Source organism: Gymnodraco acuticeps, unplaced genomic scaffold (genome assembly GCF_902827175.1).
Source record: "Gymnodraco acuticeps unplaced genomic scaffold, fGymAcu1.1, whole genome shotgun sequence".
NCBI classification, from domain to species: domain Eukaryota; kingdom Metazoa; phylum Chordata; class Actinopteri; order Perciformes; family Bathydraconidae; genus Gymnodraco; species Gymnodraco acuticeps.
Window position 1 is genome coordinate 2,907,471 of NW_022989982.1, and position 18,882 is coordinate 2,926,352.

Below are 18,882 nucleotides of genomic sequence, written 5' to 3' on the forward strand. Positions count from 1 at the left end.
AAGAAGAAGAAGAGCGAGCAAAACAAAACGAATGAGCCGGCACAAATGCATTTGGGTGGGGTTGGGGTGGTGGTGGAGGTGGGGGGGCTTCAACAGCTGTGTAATCTCCCCATTTAAATTTCACAAGCAATTGAACATTCTCTGTGCTTTTTGTGCATTCCTATTGTCGCGAGGGGAAACAATGAAGATCGGCGGAGAGACAAGTCTGGAGAGAGAGGGAGGGAGAGAGCAGAAGTTTCTTTTGGAGATTAGTGCGACTGCTCTTGCGTGGCCCCTTATATACGGCGCGCAGGGAGCACTTAGGGCGGGGGCCTCCTCGAGTACTTCTCCAAATAATTATGGTTTCATAGTCATTATGCTTTAACGGCCGCCATTTGGCGACGCAGGCACTGTCTGTTACATAAAGTTTCAGAATGGAAATGAAAGTGCAGCGAGGCTGTGTGCTGACGGGAAAGATCCGAGCTGCCAGTTTTTGATAAGCCGCATAGAGAGCAGATGTTGCCGGGCCGACAAATGTATCTACGGAAATTCCATATATCCTCCGCAGAGCGCTCACCTGCAGCCACAGCACTCTGGGAATGTGATACACGTGTCCGTGGCTGTCGGCGTCCATCTCTCCTGCTAATGTCTCTGCATTACTGATTCCTGATGGCGGAGGATTGCATTGTGTTTGACACAACTGAGTCTCTTTCCAGCACAGCAGCAGCAGGCAGTGTCAGTAGAGCAGAGAGGTGAAACTGAATTGTATTCATATGAAAATGTCAAACATTTTTTTTGGCTCAGATTAATTAAATTGTACAAAAATATTCTCCCGACAAGTAAAAGATACACTGTGGAAGGAGGTTTTTAATTAACATTTAAATGAATAGGACAGATATTTCCTTGTGTCATACTAAGCAAAACAGTATAATTCATAATTGTAATAATGGCTGTGTTCTAGAGGGTCGCTTTGTATTGTGTCTGTTGCTATGCTTAAACAGAACAGAGCTATCATCAATGTTATACCTGTGCTTTTATACTATAACGCAAAAATCCAAATGAAAAGCCTATAAGGTGAATAGGTAAAAATGTAAATTCCCATGTCATTTGTTGTTGCATCCCTTGTAGTTGGGAAAAGGGTAGCAACTCTTGTAATGACCTTTTAGCAACCCTTCTAGATAGGTTTGTATCAAAATGAAATGCACATTAACAGATTTAAAAAGAAATGTGGAAAGAAAAAGGTTGTTCCCATCGACTCGGAAAAGCAGTAGGTTGGGTTATTTATTACTTTAAGTCTAACATGATGGTATAATGTAGTGCACTATTTCTGTTTCCATTGCAATTTGTTTTTATTGTCAGACCAACTTTTCCACTCCAGCCATATTTCAAAACTTCTTCGCGATATTCACTTTTTTTCCCCTCAAACTTTCTGCAATTCTATTGAGATTTCTTTATGCTCATAATTTAAATGGATGTGGAGGTGGATTGAAGCACACCTTCTTTCTACCTTATTAACTGTCCCCTCGTAGATGTAGCTGAGCCCCTGACCTTTGCCCTCACCTTGCGGTAGAGTCTGTTCCAGCGGGTGAACAGGGTGTGCTTGCAGAGACGTGAGGGAGTCCCTGCGTCCCGCCTCCGCCCTGTGGATGTGTTGACCGCCTCCAGCTGAACATCGCCCAGCGTCCAGTTGACACTCACACAGGAGGCCTTCCCCGGCTGCTGGTACTCGGCACTGCTCAGCCCTACAGGAACACAGGTGAGAGAGAATTAATTAGGTCAGGAGGACTCAATCTCAATAACAACGCACTTGTGAGTAAAATAAGGTGATTTTCCTGTCACACCTCCACTCTGTTGTTCCGTTTAACCTTCTTTTACCCTTCGCTCACTCCCTCAGGCTAATGGCAGACAAAGTTTTTGCAGTGCTGCAAAAGCCGAGTCAACCTGGGTCTGAATCTGCATGGCTGTTTATCTGAAGCTTTGATATATCCTCAGAGAGGGGGGTGAACAGGAGGGCTGTTTAAGCAACCTTTGTATGAGTTAAATGTGTTTGTATGCCATACATTTCATTTTCAGGTAAAAAGATCTCCCCTAAACTGGACTTTTTGCCTTTCTTTTCTACCCTATTCTCCTTCCCTTTGTGAAATAACAAGCCTCGCTAGCAAAGCACTCGAAGCGATCAGTCGAGGAAATAGAAAGTGACAGAGGTAGAGGAAGAGAGGCGATGATTGACTGTCAAGTAAGCTGTACAAGGTTGTACAACGTTTCTCTGTAACCATAATCCTAATTAACCATTAATCTTACTGCAAATCAAAGACATATTTCGACCCTTTAGGAAGTAAAGTGTTGGACTCTTTTGCCAATTATTGAGTTAGCAGCTAGCAGCCGTTAGCTCACCTTGCATAAAGACTAACCCCAACGGTCTCCCAGTGTGCTAAACCACATTGTGTTTCGTCACTGGCAATAATACAACAGTGCAATACATGAAGGCCTAATACTGCCAGAGACAGTAACATGAAGCATAGACAAACAGAATCTGATCGCCAAGTGCTGCTTGAACACTAATTCCACTCTAAATCTGTAAAACTGTCTTCAAAAAGGAATTTCTGTGGAGGATTTCACCTTGACTTCCGACCCAGTTTTTCACGATATCATGCAATGTTAAAGTACCTTCACAGAAAATGAGCAGACAGATTCTGTGCGACGGGTGAACAACAGTTGCCTCTGATCTCAGCGTCTGACAGACAGCTTGTTATAGTACAATACCTGATGTTCAATACCACGATACATGCCTGCAGATCATCTCCCTGCTTGCCACACTCATTTTCCCGTCTTCACTCTTGCATTCACCGATTTCAGCTCTTCTTTTCTGTAGCTCCTTGGAGCTGGAATGAATTGCCTGCCACAGTCAATCCTCCAAGTCTCTTATTACCCATCTCTTGTGGAGACGCACCTCTTTGAACAAAAGACCTTCCTATCCATCCTGCCTTTTCCCTTTCTCTCGCTCCATTCATGGCTCATTTCACCCCTTCAATGAGGGAAAAATCAAATTGGCTATTCCAGAAACAGAGGAGTCAAGTCCTTTCGACTTGACTCCTCTGTTTCTGGAATAGCCAATTTGATTTTCCCTCATTGAAGACTTGATCAATTTCTCTTCTGGGAAGTGTTTGGCAGACATGAAAGAAGTGGATTTACAGCCTTTGGTTATGGGATTCCTAACTGTACAGTACACATTTACTAATATTTGAGGCCACAACAAAGAATAGCCTGTGTTTAAATGTACATGTACATCCATCCTGTAGCGCATGGTTTTAAAAATGTTCCTCAGGCGTTGGAGCAGCAGCGGCGGAGTAGTGAAGCAACAGGTATGCCAAAAGGTCTGTCTAAAGTGTAGCAACATATTGAGCTTGCTGAGGCAGAAACAGATGTAACTGAAAAGTGACTGGTTCGAATCCCTGAAACATTAGGTAAGAGGGTTTTCTATTCACCTTCAGCAGCACGTAATCGCCAACTGCTTCAAGCTAACAGTTTAACATATACATAAAAAACAAACAAATACAATCTCAAGAATCTAGCTTGTGTACAGGGTCAAGTATAAGGGGGTATAATGTATCTATGAAACAAGCAAGTCCTCAATGGAGTACAACACTGTCATTGAACAACCCTTATCAATGTTTCTTTTATCTACCGTTGTCCTTTGCCCAAAATGACAAAGCCCTGCCATAGTTTCTGTTCTGCGGTGGAAGTGAACAGCAGGACGAGAGTGAAGGACAGTCCATCAATGTGTTTGGCCCTCGGGGTTCAGGTGTAGCGTGATAAGAGCGGTCCCTGCGATCCCCGGGAATTTCCTCTAAGGGCGTTTCTTTTAAATAAACCTGGACACACAATAGCTGCGGAGCTCATCAGAACCAATGAAAGGAATGGAGGAGGTGGGGGTACGCACACAGCCATCTGAATGCAAGCAAAGCTCTCTTTTCGCTTTATTCCCCTCCTGCCTTTCTGTCTCCTTCTCTTCCCCTCCGCCTGTTTCTCTCTCCGTGTCCGACCCCCCATCAGAGTGAATGGCTGTCTGATAAGGGCTGTGATTACATTGATTTGGTGTAGGGCCATCTCCGCTGTCTGTCCATCTTCCTCCCCCTTCCTTCACCCTTCTACCCTTCAATTGACTGCAGCTACTCGAGGTACTGCAGGTGCAAAGCTCTGACGCTTTGCGATGGGTGGACACACAGAACACATTGTGAGGGGTTTCAGAGGTTAAAGAGCATGCCTCTATCATACGGTAACATAAAGTATCCTCAACACTAAAATAAAGAAAAGGAATATTCTTGGAAAAAACCCTGTATAGTCATTTAACCAACTATGTAATTACTTTGAGGTTTATTCAAGTAAGTGTAAGTAAGTGTGATTGATGAAGAAATAGATGGTACTTGACTACAATTATCCAAAAAGTAACAGCAGCTTGTAATATCTGAAACCAAAAACTCCAAACTGGACGACTCAAATGACTCCATTCAAAACGCCATTGAACAAATCATGAGAAATGACTTTCAACACCAGAGGACAATCCGGTACAATTATCAATCTTGATGAGGATAGGCCTCACAAAATATTCATCCTCATGGCACCCAATTACCCGGAGCAGAGCCCTGCGACGCAAAGAGCTCCTGTGCCCTTCAAGAACTATACTTGAAACCTGATAAAAGTAAGGAAGAATGTATCCGATGTATTCAATGTGTGCATTTTAGGGTTGATGTGATGATGATAAATATATACATGTTTCCCAGATTGGGATTGTCTTTGTTCTCTTCAATGATCCCTAGCAACAACATGTGCCCTACATCGCTGCGTGTCTCTGCCGCTCAGCCTCTCTGACTGGCCTAGATCTGAAGTGATGGCTGACGCAGTCTCTACAAGTTGGATGTCATTCAGATCCTCTTCCAGCATTCATCTTCACAACAAACGGAAAGCCTCAGGTCTCCGTGGAGCCCCGGAGGCAGACGCGCCAGACAGCTTCATAGCTGTTGCTTGTCTGGCACAATGTAAGTGTTGAAAACCTGGAGTACATCTGTTTGTTAAGAGTGTGTGTGTGTGTGTGTGTGTGTGTGTGTGTGTGTGTGTGTGTGTGTGTGTGTGTGTGTGTGTGTGTGTGTGTGTGTGTGTGTGTGTGTGTGTGTGTGTGTGTGTGTGTGTGTGTGTGAGAGTGAGTGAGTGAGAAGGTGATCTGTGGTGATTTATTTAATGTGGAGCTAGATTATTTATTAAAAGGAAGCTCTGAAAATAGACACTGTACTCATATGGCCCAGGCTCTCTGTATGGGATGGCCCCATCTGAATACTACAGCCATGTAAAGGCAGGATGTGAATAGAAAGCACATTCTGTCATTTAGCATGTGAATATTAAAGGGAAGTGGAACATTTTTTTAATAAACCACTCTGAAGCCAAGAAAAGAATCGAGCAAGTCAGTTATCCAAGCAGTGACTTCCTGTTTAAGTTTAAAAATGTGCTAAATACACGGAAAGCTGAACTAACATTCCTCAAATGGACCTTAACATGTTGATGTGTTTAAATAGACAACTGTGTGCTATATTAACTTACAAAGTGGAAATATATCAATGGTGTTTTCACAGCTTGCTTCTGCTGCCTCCATTTGGCAGAAAAAACATTTCAATAAAACAGTTTTTTGTGGTTCAACACAGCATATTTGTAATTACTCCAATCAAAGCCCATTTTAGACTTTCCAACAACAACAAGTGCTACGTTTTTAAAGCCAATGTACAATCATTGTGACCATATTCCCATTACTAATCATGGAAACTGACCAAAGCATCAACATTTCATTTTTCAGAAATAGTTTCATTTTTATTATTTTATCTCTTCGATTTCCACACGGCATCTATTGCACGTCTGTCCGTCCTGGGAGAGGGATCCCTCCTCTGTTGCTCTCCCTGAGGTTTCTCCCATGTTCCCTTTAAACTGTGGGTTTTCCCCGGAAGTGTTTCCTTGTACGATGTGAGGGTCTAAGGACAGAGGGTGTCGTATTGTCATACTGATATTCTGTACAAACTGTGAAGTCCACTGAGACAAATGTAACATTGGTGATATTGGGCTATATAAATAAACATTGATTGATTGATTTCAGACAACACATCACTTAAATTCATGGAAGGAAGTTGGAAGAAGTTGGCAGGAGGTTATTTGTTTAATAATTTAGCACTGTTTTCAATGTCTTCAATACCCAAATTGGCACCTTAACCATCTTGATGATTCCCAGACCCCTCCTAATAGAGACCAAGCATCCAGCACCAGCTATAGTTAGAGGTATTGTGCCACTTTCTGGTGTAAAGACTTCCTAAAGTTATTGTTTACCTAAATGTTTTTAAAATTGTACTTAAGACAGACTGTGAGTGTCGTACCGCTGAGCAGGGGCTGGTTGCGTCTGTGCGTGGCGGGCAGGGGGCCAAAGCGCTCCTGCCGCTGGTTCAGAACACGGCCCAGATGGCCAGTGTGCCGCAGGCTGCCGACGGTCACGCTGTGCAGGTACACCGGCTCCACAAAGTGGCTCAGCAGCGCCCCCTGCAGGCCCAGGATGTTCCATCTGAGGAGAAGGAGTAAACAGAGTCAGGGATGAAGCGGAATGATAAATCGGGAGAAGAAGGTGAGAAAGGAAGGAGAAGAACGCTATAAAGAGTGTTTGTGAGGATGAAATGTGTACATAAAGAAATAGGGAGGGAAGGCGCAGTTTGGGGAAGGGAGATAGAATCAGGGTGGGAAAGGAGGAGAAAGGGGAGAGATAGAAGGATATAAAAGAGAGAGACAGATGTGAAAGCTTCAATGACAGGTAGAGACAATTTGATCATTATCTTGATGTGGGACGTGATGAATAACAGCCACAGGACTGACGACACACACAAACATACTCCACGCACACATGCACGTAATCTGACAGACACACGTCCTCTACTCCCATTTCCCCTGGTTCAGAGATACAAACCATCATCACCACCAGCTACAACAACACTGCCAAAGGTCAGTCCATCAGCATTCAGTATGTGGAACAACACATTACCATATGTGCATTCATCAGTGCCATGAGGTTAATGCACTGCACTGGGCTGCAGGCAAGCTTCCGTCGATTGCTCAGTGCGAGGGGCGATCACTTGTTTAGGGAGATCCACGAGTGACACCAAATCACAGTGGGGCTAATCCTGCCAACACCGACACCTGATACTGTAGCCAGCTGGTCATGTGCCACCGACTGTTGAAATCCCCTCTGTTTAACCAGCAGATGCTAATTTATGGATGGAAAATTATAATTACCGTGTTTATTATCATTTCCGCCCTTCATGGAGAGTATAAGCCGGAGCTGTGTCTCCTGTGCTGGACTAATGAACTTATGCAAGGCACAATCACAGGCTCGACATTATGCCACTCGTTTTTAGATAATTGTTCTTTTTGTTAATCAATGTCTCTTTATCATGAATGCAATTACAGCGGCTGCTTGTTTTTTTTGTTTGTTTTCTGTCTCTTGCCGACTTAAGAATCACTCATTACGGCTTCTTTCGCTTCCTGAGCAGTCAATTAACATCAGCGGCTTTCGGGGAATCACTAAACAGGCTCATGATGCAGCCTGCCTACGCTGTACCTGCAATCTGTCAGCAACATCGGTCCTTCCCTCTAACACACACACACACACACACACACACACACACACACACACACACACACACACACACACACACACACACACACACACACACACACACACACACACACACACACAGACACACACACACACACACACACACACACACACACACACACACACACACACACACACACACACACACACAGAACTTCAGTGCTCTGCAAAAACAGAAATAGTTTAGCCTGAAATATTAATTTACCCCGAAAGCGACACCGTGAATCAGAAACATCTTCTAATCTCATGCAAGAAAAGACAGCCATCTGGCTTGGGTGTGTGAAATTTAAAGAGAGGAGAGGGGAGAGACCTCTTCTCTCTCCCTCTCTCTACATCTATCCTTTCTTCCCTCCCCCGGTAAACGGCGACTATTAAAGTAATGTGTTCATCTGCATAAAACTGCAGTGGAATGGAGAACATCATCGTTATATGAAAGCCATTAAGGCCCCTCAATTAAATCCAGCTGTCGACTTCAAATCAAATATTAGCAAAGGAACCCTATCAGGCCTGGCTTAAGAAATCAAAATAATGATCATCAGGTGTAGTCATGGTGGGGTGACACTTTATCAAAAATGTTTATGATAAGAGCAAAGATCTCTATAACTAACTATACTTTAGTGCAGGGGCTGAGGGAAGTGGGGAAATAACAAAGTAATGGGAGGTTGCAAAATGAGAGTGACAGAGGACAAGAAGAGTATCCAGGGGATCACTTTTAGACTGCAGCAGTGTGTGTGTGCGTGTGTGTGTGTGTGTGTGTGTGTGTGTGTGTGTGTGTGTGTGTGTGTGTGTGTGTGTGTGTGTGTGTGTGTGTGTTGAGTCTAAGCTCCTCTCAGTTCCACCCTCCACCCTGACCTTGATAAACTGGCCCTTGGTGACCCACTCACTTTAACGACGGCCACCCATCATTTACAGCGATATAAAAAACGGAGAGAGGGGTCTTTGGAGCAAAAAGAGTTTGTCTGCCGTCCGGGCTGGCGGGGAGGGGATGGTGTAAGCGAAGAAGAGCAGGGTGTCCCTTCTCCCTCCCCCGTCACTCTATTTTTTTGTAAAGTAATTGCTTTCACCCCCGTTGGTGACCTGGGTAGATTTAATCACACCATCTCCAGCCCTGGCCAACTGAATCAAATTGGTCAAATTAACAACGGCTCTACCGGAGAAGGCTTCACCTCTCCCTCAGTGTGCATGTCCTTTCACACACACAACACCGGCTCAGCTGTAGTCCTGCATGGCTCAGTTGGCACAGTGCACAGCTTACTAAGCTTGGTTCTAGTTTTAGTTCCTGTTGAGCCTCAGTCCTTGCAGTACAACTGAGCCCTATTTCAGAGAATGAAACAAAAAGGGTGGAAGTAGACAATTATTATTGTTACCTTCATTGTGTGCAATGTATTTTAAGCTATACAGTCCACTACTTTGACTTAAATATTTTATTTATTGATGGTTCCATAGATGGTTCATCATTAGGTTAAAAATCTCCAGTACTTTAGATTGTAAAAAATAAGAGCCTCAGCTTTACTATGGGTTTAATGTGAATTAGCAAATGTTAGCATGCTAACTAGGGCTGCACGATTTGGGGAAATAATCGAATTGCGATTTTTCTGACAGATATTGTGATTGCGATTCGATTTGCGATATTTGTTTTTAAGCGACCCAACGGAAGTTTATTGTAAAATGCGGCCATATCTCCGGCTGGGAAGGTCGTATCAACGTGCTCCCGTCTCTAGCACCCCCGCAGCCCGAGCTATGAGTGAAAGAACTAAACTTACATGAAACTTCCGTTGGGTTGCTTTAAAGTCAAGCTTCAGTTAAAGATTCACCCTGTAATAGATGTCAAACATGTGATGGAGTATTACTAACCTGACTCAGATGCTTTGTTTCACCAAACCATCTAGGAAAGCTCCATTGGAAGCCATTTGGAAAAGTATTTCAAAAATACTTGGCAGGAGATTGGATCAATCTGTCTATCACCTTCTATCATGGGCCACTTCTGATTGGTTAACAATGACTGGTGCATCTGGAGCACAGCACTTCTGATTGGTGTGGATGACTGACACACAGGAAGAACAAAAAAAAAGAAAGGCTTTGCGATTTGATAATTGCATCATTTCAAATCGCGATTTCGATTTAAAATAGATTAATCGTTCAACCCTTATGCTAACACACGATACTAAGATGGTGAGGGTGGTCAACATTATTTTAATGGTTTGTGCCATTTGTACTTGGCAATCGTGAATCTGGGCTGCGAATGACGTCACAATGGAGTTTATCGCGTTCCAGTCAAGCGGCAAACTCTGGGGAACAGCCGGGACGCCAGTACGGAAGTGCTACACACTGCAGTTCATACATGGGCCGCTAGGGACTGGCTGCAGAAAGGAGCAATTTCACTAGACCCCATGTTAAAATGCCCAACTTTACAGCAGAAAAAAACATGTTTCTACCCATGGATGCACTAAATATTATTATCGATATAGTTAGATTCCACCTTCATCATTATGAATCTGTGAGTGAATTGTTTTCTAACACGACCCTTTTATTTATATTAGGTCTTAACGTTTTTGCATAAATTAGGGCGTGGTCACTTTGATGGACACGTACATGCCTCACTGTCAGCTAACAGCAACTTGTCCACTCTGCTAGGCTACAACCATTAGAGGCTACAACGTTAGTTAGTCATAGTAGGCTACTGTACTTGACCCTTTAGCTTTAGCCGTGTTCGTGGTGATTGTGCCTTTTATGGAATATTGTTACAAATACCAGACAATTAAAATGTCGTGCTGTGCGCTTGAATGTACTAACAGAACTTCCAAGAAGTCTAAAATGATAATATTATACATGTTAATCCCGTTCGCAGGTGTTTGTGTGCTTGGTAGCTTAGCTTGTTACTTACTAGCCAGCTAAGGACGTAACCCTTTATGCATACATATTAGGGGTGTAACGGTTCACAGAAGTCACGGTTCGGTTCGTACCTCAGTTTGGAGGTCACGGTTCGGTACGGTTCGGTACAACAAGAAAAAGCAAAACAAAGTCCCAAATGCATAATTCCAGGTTTGTTGTTATTTATGATTGAACAGTAGTGCAAGTTTCAGTTTAAAAATAAAGAACTCTTTTTTGAATAATGAACTGTATTAAACAGTTAAAAACAAACCATACACAGTACACTCAGATGGCCATATTATCTATAATGGCTGATGTCAAACAAAAAGGTTTCATCAAGCTGTAAAGCTAAAAAGAATGTCTTGAAAATATGACATCATAAATAATAAGAAAGTGTTTCAAGAGCGCAAAGTCGTTGAAAAACATATGCCAAAAGCTTCCGTTATTTATTTTGGTCTCTCGGCTTTCATGTCTATTGGTTTATAAAAACAGCGGGGATCAGCTGTTGAACTGCTGCTGTCTTTTGCCGGGCTCTGGTGATTGGCAAATCTGGGTGATGCCTTCTGATATGATTTAGCATGTTTGGCGTGTGTTACCATTAGCATACCGCACCACTGTAGAACAACGGCGACACACCGTCCTCGTCCGATCCACCACTCGCACACTTAATCGTTATTGTAGTCCACAGGGAACCCGAAATGTTCCCACACAGCTGATTTAAAAGAAGCAGGTGGGTTCTAGCTCCTGTGTGTTATCTGAAATCGCCATACTAACTTTTCTTCTTCTTGTATTTTGTTCGTTTTGTTGTGTTTCTTCTTGTTCTTCATTTGTTGTTTAAGGGCGGCTGGCAAACATCTTTTAGGCGCAATACCGCCCCCTGGATTATATATAGTGTAATGGATACTGCCCTGAATGACACTTTTTTCCCACTCATAAAAAAAAGGCGTATTCGTCGTGTGACTGCGTGTGCCGAACCGTGACGTCCGAACCGTGACGGTACGGGACGAATACGGATACCGTTACACCCCTAATACATATACATTTTAGTTTATGATTCAGCCTTGGGTAAGACTTTTATAGTCTATGCCTATGACGCCCATAATGCTAAACGGCAGCAAATGTTAATAGGGGACCCAATTATCCCAGTGGTGGCCGCCGGAGCTAACGGAGCCGCAGGGGGCTAGCTCCAGCCGGTGTCCCGGAGCTAGCCCACTGCGGCTCCGTTAGGTCCGGGCGGTGGAGTCCGTCTTTTCTCAACGTGTGAATGACAAGCATTAAGAATAACAAAATATAGCTAATTCTCTTGCAGATTGTCTCATTTGATTATGAATGTAACGTTTATATAGGGGAACGACACTGTTAGCAGTAACTTGGTATGCATGTATTTCATGTTAGCTTAGCTTCTTAGCCTGAGCTAGCTCTGTTTACTTCCAGTTCGGAGGCAGCAGGTCCCGCCTCGGCTCCGCCTCTTTGCCCTTATTTGGAGCAGGCGGGATTAGACTCTGACGTCACAGTCGAGCCGTTAGTGGCCGACTCCGCCTACTAAGGGCTTCACGGCAATTCTGCAGAATCCTATGGGTGACGTCACGGACACTACGTCCATTTATATATACAGTCTATGGTTCCAGTACACAAGTCTGAAAACCAAGAGCTAACAACGTTAGCTTTGGAGCCATTGCCAAGCTAAAAACCTGTTGACATCAAACCATTACAAAATATTTTGGGGACCTCTGTGTCTGACAAAATAAATTAAGAGTAATTACTACACATATAAAGTTAAAGTTGAATTCACAAGCCACTCTGTTGCTTAATTCAAACAACTTAATACACAGGAGCTATGTGTTTTCATCCTTAGGCTGGCTGTCTGGTCTGACTTGTAGCTTGTGGTGGCTAATACTAGCTTACTTTAGCAAACCTTAAATAGATATTGCTGTGTAACTGGTTTCACCGACTTTATAACTTAACAGTGTTTATCATTATCCTCTGACACTTTTTGCTACAGTTGGGCAAAAGTGACAAGTTCTCACCTTAAAGGGGACCTATCATGCAAAATGCACTTTTTGATGTCTTTTATACATAAATATGTGTCCCCGGTGTGTCAGGGAACTCACGCAGCGTCAGAAAATAAAACCCTCTCTCTTTTCCTCAGTACCCAAATCTCTAAAAACGGGGGTACAACGGAGCTGATCCAGATTTGCGGCCGATATGACGTAATATCGGCGGCGGACGATATTGCCTAAAAATAGTATGATAGGTGACCTTTAAAGCAACCATGATTTTTACTGATGTGCTTACAGAGATATACTGTATTTAAAACGGAATTAAATGGACAAAAAACAAATAGCCTTGTTGAACATGGTGATAACAGCTCAAATAATAACATATTTAAATCATAAAAAACAGTTATCACCTTTTTTATTAACGTGGCTTACTGTTTCAAACTTAGAACACATAGTTACACAAATGATGTGTGTGGATGCCTCCTCTGCCTGAAAAGATGCTCCAATGTGTACACACCAATGCCTTCGCTCCTCACATATGCGGGCAGTGTGAAAGTGGAGGCGGGAGAGCAAAGCTTCCCTTGTTTACCATAGCCGTCTGTCTTGTAAAGGCTTGCCAACATGCGGACGATACATTAACAATTTAAGGACATACATTTTGTTTTTGTTCTCTGTTTTAGATACAAGTGTTACAGTGACACTGCGGTAAACACATTATTTTAAAGTTTTTGCCATGTTCCAGGTAAATGCTGGTATGGCTAATATAGAAAAATAAACTCACAGATCTAAAGATGCAAACAATAATGTGATTAATACCCTCATTCATTAGAACGGGATTACCTGTTCAAGTGACATATGGGAAATCTATAGTCACCATCCGGACTACACATTTCATATACAGCACGACTCATGGCAACACCAACATGCTATACAAGGTAAATATCAGACAAACCTCTCTGTGGCTCATGAAGCACATTTTTAGAATGCTTTATTTAAACAGGGATTACTGCTTCTCATAAAGAAGATAAGCTGCTAAGAGTTAACCTTTCAATCAATCCTTTTAGCTGTCTTTTATAACAAAGGCCACGGACCTCCTGGGTGAAAGGATTGGTTGATAATTTTGAAAGGAGTTTGTATTAGGGTACCATCTGACCTTTACAATATAATCAACACAATCCCTGAAATATAAAATACAATGCCAGGGAGTAAAAAGGAAAATTATATTTGAGGGCTTTTGCATTAAGGTTGTTTAACTACTCTGAAAATAGTAGCATATTTTATATACTTTATCAAACCTGCGCTATCTTAACAAATCACAGCACAAGAGCCTTTTATCTGTCCAAAAAATTATATATTATTTACAGTTTAAGCTCTCAAGGACATTAATCAGTTTGCAGGATGTTTTGGGGATTTTTGGTTCAATTTACTTTTGAGTCAGAACATAAATAGGGGGTTTAGATTTTTTTTCAAAAGGGTGCCAAAATAGGAGAATGCTAGCTTAAACCCTGATATTATAAATGTTTTGAAGCTGGATGTACATTCGGAGAGTACTGACCTGGTGATCTTGTCGGTGCAAGACATGGTGATGAGCTGCTCGCCCTGTAAGACCCCGTCCCACGTTTGGACGGGCCCCCGACCTCGCACCGGCACCGTCCCCTCTCCTGACTCGATTTTGGTCCGCAGGTGGCTGCGATGTTTTCTCAGGAGGTGTCTGCTGCTGTGAACTGCCAACACAACACAAAGCCTGAGCTTCATCACTCTGCATTATGTCAGTCGCTATTACATGGCTTTGCTTGATACCCAATCTAATGAGCTATTAATGAAGCTGTTATTTCTAAATAACACAAAGTGTTTCAGATCTAATCACGACAATAAGCACCCAAGATTGATTTTGTAGACTTCTGATCTAATTTACTGAAAATGCACCAGGTCACGTTTGTGATCTAAGATGGAACAATTTCCCAAATGCGCTCTTAATAACAGAAAATGATCCATTATGTGTTACACTTTAGCTCTTAAGTGGTACATTCTCTGTATAATTAGGGATGTTTACAGCTACTAATTATAAGAGTTCACGTGTAACTAGCTGCATGTAATTAGAAAACAAGGAATGTTTATCCAATATTGTGGTTATCCAATAAACATTAAAACAATACTATCATATATTTGCTAATACACTGGCACCGTTCTCAGCTATGCAAAACATGCAATTTCCTTTACAAAGCAAAAAGTTTAAATGAGGTTAATAGCTTAATTTAGGGAATTCAATGTATTATTTTGGGACCATTGACTGCCTAATTGTTAATGAAGTAAGCATTTTACTGGCTGTATGGAGGGAAGAAGGAGAAAGGAACCATTTTCCTGGATGAACCTAGGACTGTCTATATTAGGCATGGTATGACAGACTATGGTTACCAACAGAACAACTTCTTAACTTTTTAACCCTGTTAGTGAGAGCACAGGCCCTTAATCCATTTAAAAAACGTTCCTGTGATTCTATGTGGGTGTACAAGCCAGCATGACCTCTACGGGCATTAAAATATGTTAATTAGAGTATACAGTATTCAAAAATAATCTGCATAGTATTAAGTGGAAGGACCGTAATCTTTCAGGAAGAAGCATTGTATCAATTATAGATATTGTTTTTCATGTTTTCAGTAAAATCCCAGTATGGATATCTCCCTAATAGGGTGACAGAGTCTACATAAATAATCAGTGTTTTTGTTTTAATAACCTCTTATTTCTCAAGACTTAAACTCTCCTTCTCTCTTCCTCCATGCTTGCTTTGGCTGATGTGACAGCAGCTAAAAATTAAGCCCTGACTTTCGGCTCAGAAATGTTTTAGAACAGTCAGGAAAAGGTACTAAGTAATATTCTAATCTCTGAGAGCGCACTGCATAACATTTAAGAGGTTTAATGACCAAAAAACGTCAAGTTCAAAAATAATCTACAATGACAGCGTTTCTTTCTATCCTAGTGGTTCCATGAAAATCTCACCATGCACCGCACTGTAGCGTATGTTAAAAGAGCTGAATGACATTTTCAGTTAATAATGAAAGGAGAGGGAGATATATCTTTACATATACATTCTTCTGATCGGATCCTGAGTCCATTTCAGAACTCATAGGCCACCAGAAAAATGCTGGGAAAACCGTATAAATTAATATACAATTTATTTTCAGTGGGTGAGCAATAAAATGTCATCCAGTCAGCACAGCGTGGCTGAAAGAGGCAATAGAAGGGATGTGACATGAAAAGGATGCCAGCTTCTTGACAGTGTGTGGAGAAAAAAAGACCAGAGCAGTGGCTTTCAGAATATCCGCCAGAGAAAAGGATCCCTCTATAAACCTGATGGACTATTATTGATTGCATTATATAAGTAAAACCATTATTGTAAAACCAAATCCAATAAAGGCCTGGTGTCTTACGGTCAGAGGTGATTTCATAGGGCGAGTTGAGCCTCCCGTCCCCACACGGCGACGTGCTGATGTACATGTGGAAATGGATGTTGTCTCTCAACCTGTAGCCACACTCCTTGTGTCGCACAAATATCGACTCCTCCCAGTCTTCTGGTCTTTTACTTTAGAAAAAGGCAAAGAAAAAAAAACAAGTATGAGGGTGAGTGATGAGAAAGGTAGCACCATTCATCACAGCTATAGGATTTTCGTTTCCAATGATGAAGTGAGGCAGGGACACCGAGAGATGGACACTGACCACAGTCCATTCTCCTGCTGTCAGACAGACTCCTCAACATTACTCAGGCTGTCCAAATGTCTCAGGGCAAAGAGGGACAGTCAGTCAAACCTGGGGTCAATACATGCTTTGTATTAGAGTTGTAAAGTGTTGCAATGGAGGTCAACTAAAGAAACGTATGAGTACAAATGTAAAACAAACTTGCAAGAAAATTAGAAATATGTTAAGTGGTTTCACCGGCAGTATACAGTAGCTCATTGCTACCGGTTTGTAGTGTAACAAGTATTCCCTGCTGTAATGCATACCCTGCTTTATCGTCTATTTTACTGCAAATGGGACTATATTTTCTAAAATGAAAAATCATGCTGTAATGAAGTATACTTGAAACCAGCTTTTGAGACCATAAACTCTTCAGGAAAATGTTTACAGAGGTGATAAATCAAGTGAATAGTAGGTCATTTTCTCATAGACTTACATACAATCTGACCAATGGAGTCACCCCCTGCTGGCCATTGGAAAGAATACAAGTTAAGGGTATTGTCTTGTGAAAAGTGAGGCATATGGTGGTGGTACAGTCAGATGGGTTATTGATCAAATAATTAGGGTAACTTTTTTAATTAAATCTGAATAAAATAGTGTCCATACATTATTAATAAGTTGAATACTTGCAGTATGGACAACTAGGTGACTTATACAAAAACTGGGTCATTGTTTCTGCTGTGAGCGGAGATAAGGCTTTCATCACTCAAACACACCAGGTACGTACTGTACACATAGTATATTTAAACTATGCATCACAATGCAAAGCACGGCTGCACTCTTTATATAACCTCTCCTCTGTCTCCGATGTCCTTTCACGGAGTGTAAATATGGCACTTCTGGCATTTTGTTTGGTCATTTCATTATGAGTTATCTTCCCCATTAGCCATTTTACTCAGCTGCAAAGTCTCCGTACCTGCCATCCAGCATTGTGCTAAGACAAAAAGTCAGTGCTGTGTATGCAAATATGACATTCAACGATCTAGACTTCTAGCCACTAATCTGATGTATCAGCCTTGCAATAGAGTTCCTCTGGGAGCACAAAAACATAATATATGCTTACAGACTGGAGGGGAAACTAATGGAGACCGTTTCTTGATGCTGGTTTTTGTGAGTTTTTGTGCACAAAAGCATGCGGGTCATGTACAAAGGTACAATATAAGAAGGCACAGTGTTAAAAAAGTGGTAAAAACTAATCCATTGAGATCATGAGGTGAACCACTTAAGTGTGAGTTGTTTGTTTGGTTAGCTAGAGGGAACAGCACACATATGGCTCGTTGATTATCGAAAAGTCTCTGGTGTACAAAGCAATGCTGTTTCCATGGAGCTTATTATAGAGGAGAGGGCATTCTTTGGCACTGCAGTGGGAGGTCACAACATATTTAATGCTATTAAGTACACTGTAGTGCATCATGTAATGCATGTTAAAGTAGTTGGAGGCACCTTAGAAACTAAAATGTATGAAGCTTACACATGATGCTGGCAACAGTCTCACTTACTGACAGAAGTAGATATGCATTATCTGGTGGACTATAACAAAGTACATGTACTCAAGTTAAGGAAATGATACCTTTGCATTAGTGATAGTAAGAGTACAATTCTACAATAAACTGTATTTCAATGCAAGACTAAAAGAGGCAAATCAAATGCATTATTAAGATTTTTTCCCCCTAGGTTCTAAGTCACAGGTGATGTTGCAAATTCCAGTATTTTAGTATATACTTGAGATCATGTAACTTTTGGCAACCAAAGTCATTAGTCAGCAATCATGGGGTACTGATGTTAACATTATCACTAGGAGAAAGGTAAAGTGCAGTAAATCTTTTAATATCTATCTAAAGTTTTCTAAAATTAACTCACATTTTACCACTTTGAAGTCCAACTAAGATTCTGTTGAAGAGTAACTAAAACACAATATAATGATATGAGGGCAACTGATCCTTCAATTATAAACCAGCTTGCAATACTTTGTATCGACCAATTACAGAGCGCACCATTTCAGGAGATAAGGAATGCTACAGGTTTTTTCAAGTTGCCAAAATGTTAGTACACCTCTCTGATAATGTCCATTTGTATTTAAGATAGAGCAGAGATAAATGTGTTACCTTAAAAAGAGTTCAAGTTGAGAGTAGAGGAAGCGTAGCAGGGCTCTGCGGGCCGTGACCTCAGCGTGACAGTCGTTGACCACCTGTCCCTGGTCGCTCAGATATTCCCCGTTGATACACTTGGTGCCCGTGGATAACGCCACCACCTGGGCGTGCCTCAGGTCCAGACCTGTCGAACAATATCAGACATATTTTCACCCTATTTTGCTACATTAGTCCAAGAGTTTCAAAGAAGCCCTCAGTGTCCTTCCTTTTCCAGACTAAGGAATGAAGTGATTCATTTTCCATCGGTAGGGTCAGGCTCAATGTTCTTTCACACTCTGCACCTGTTCAAATGTAACACTTTTAGACATTGTCGGCGGCTTGGCATATGGAATAAGTGAATATACATTTGTTATAATTGTGCAACATTTTTTCAAGTCATTTCAAGTGAAGGAGTGTAAAATAAAATACAGGATATTATATGAAATTTGAAGTCAAATGAAACCCAACAAAATGC

At 41.7% G+C, this 18,882-nt stretch overlaps 1 protein-coding gene across 2 annotated transcripts in view; it reads right to left on the minus strand.

Annotated features, from left to right (window-relative positions):
• Positions 1 to 826: 826 nt before the first annotated feature.
• The window catches only part of adarb2 (adenosine deaminase RNA specific B2 (inactive)), a 171,152-nt gene continuing 153,096 nt past the window's right edge, over positions 827 to 18,882 (minus strand). Inside the window, exons 5-9 of one of the 2 annotated variants that reach the window (XM_034211939.1) lie at positions 18,384 to 18,552; positions 15,975 to 16,126; positions 14,102 to 14,270; positions 6,390 to 6,571; positions 827 to 1,721 (exon numbers count right to left, since the gene is read on the minus strand). In XM_034211939.1, the coding sequence (XP_034067830.1) occupies positions 1,483 to 1,721; positions 6,390 to 6,571; positions 14,102 to 14,270; positions 15,975 to 16,126; positions 18,384 to 18,552 (911 nt within the window). In that variant the 3' untranslated portion in view covers positions 827 to 1,482. Of the gene's footprint in view, positions 1,722 to 5,559; positions 5,994 to 6,389; positions 6,572 to 14,101; positions 14,271 to 15,974; positions 16,127 to 18,383; positions 18,553 to 18,882 lie in introns of those variants that run through there. The other variant, XM_034211941.1, reaches the window with a different exon arrangement.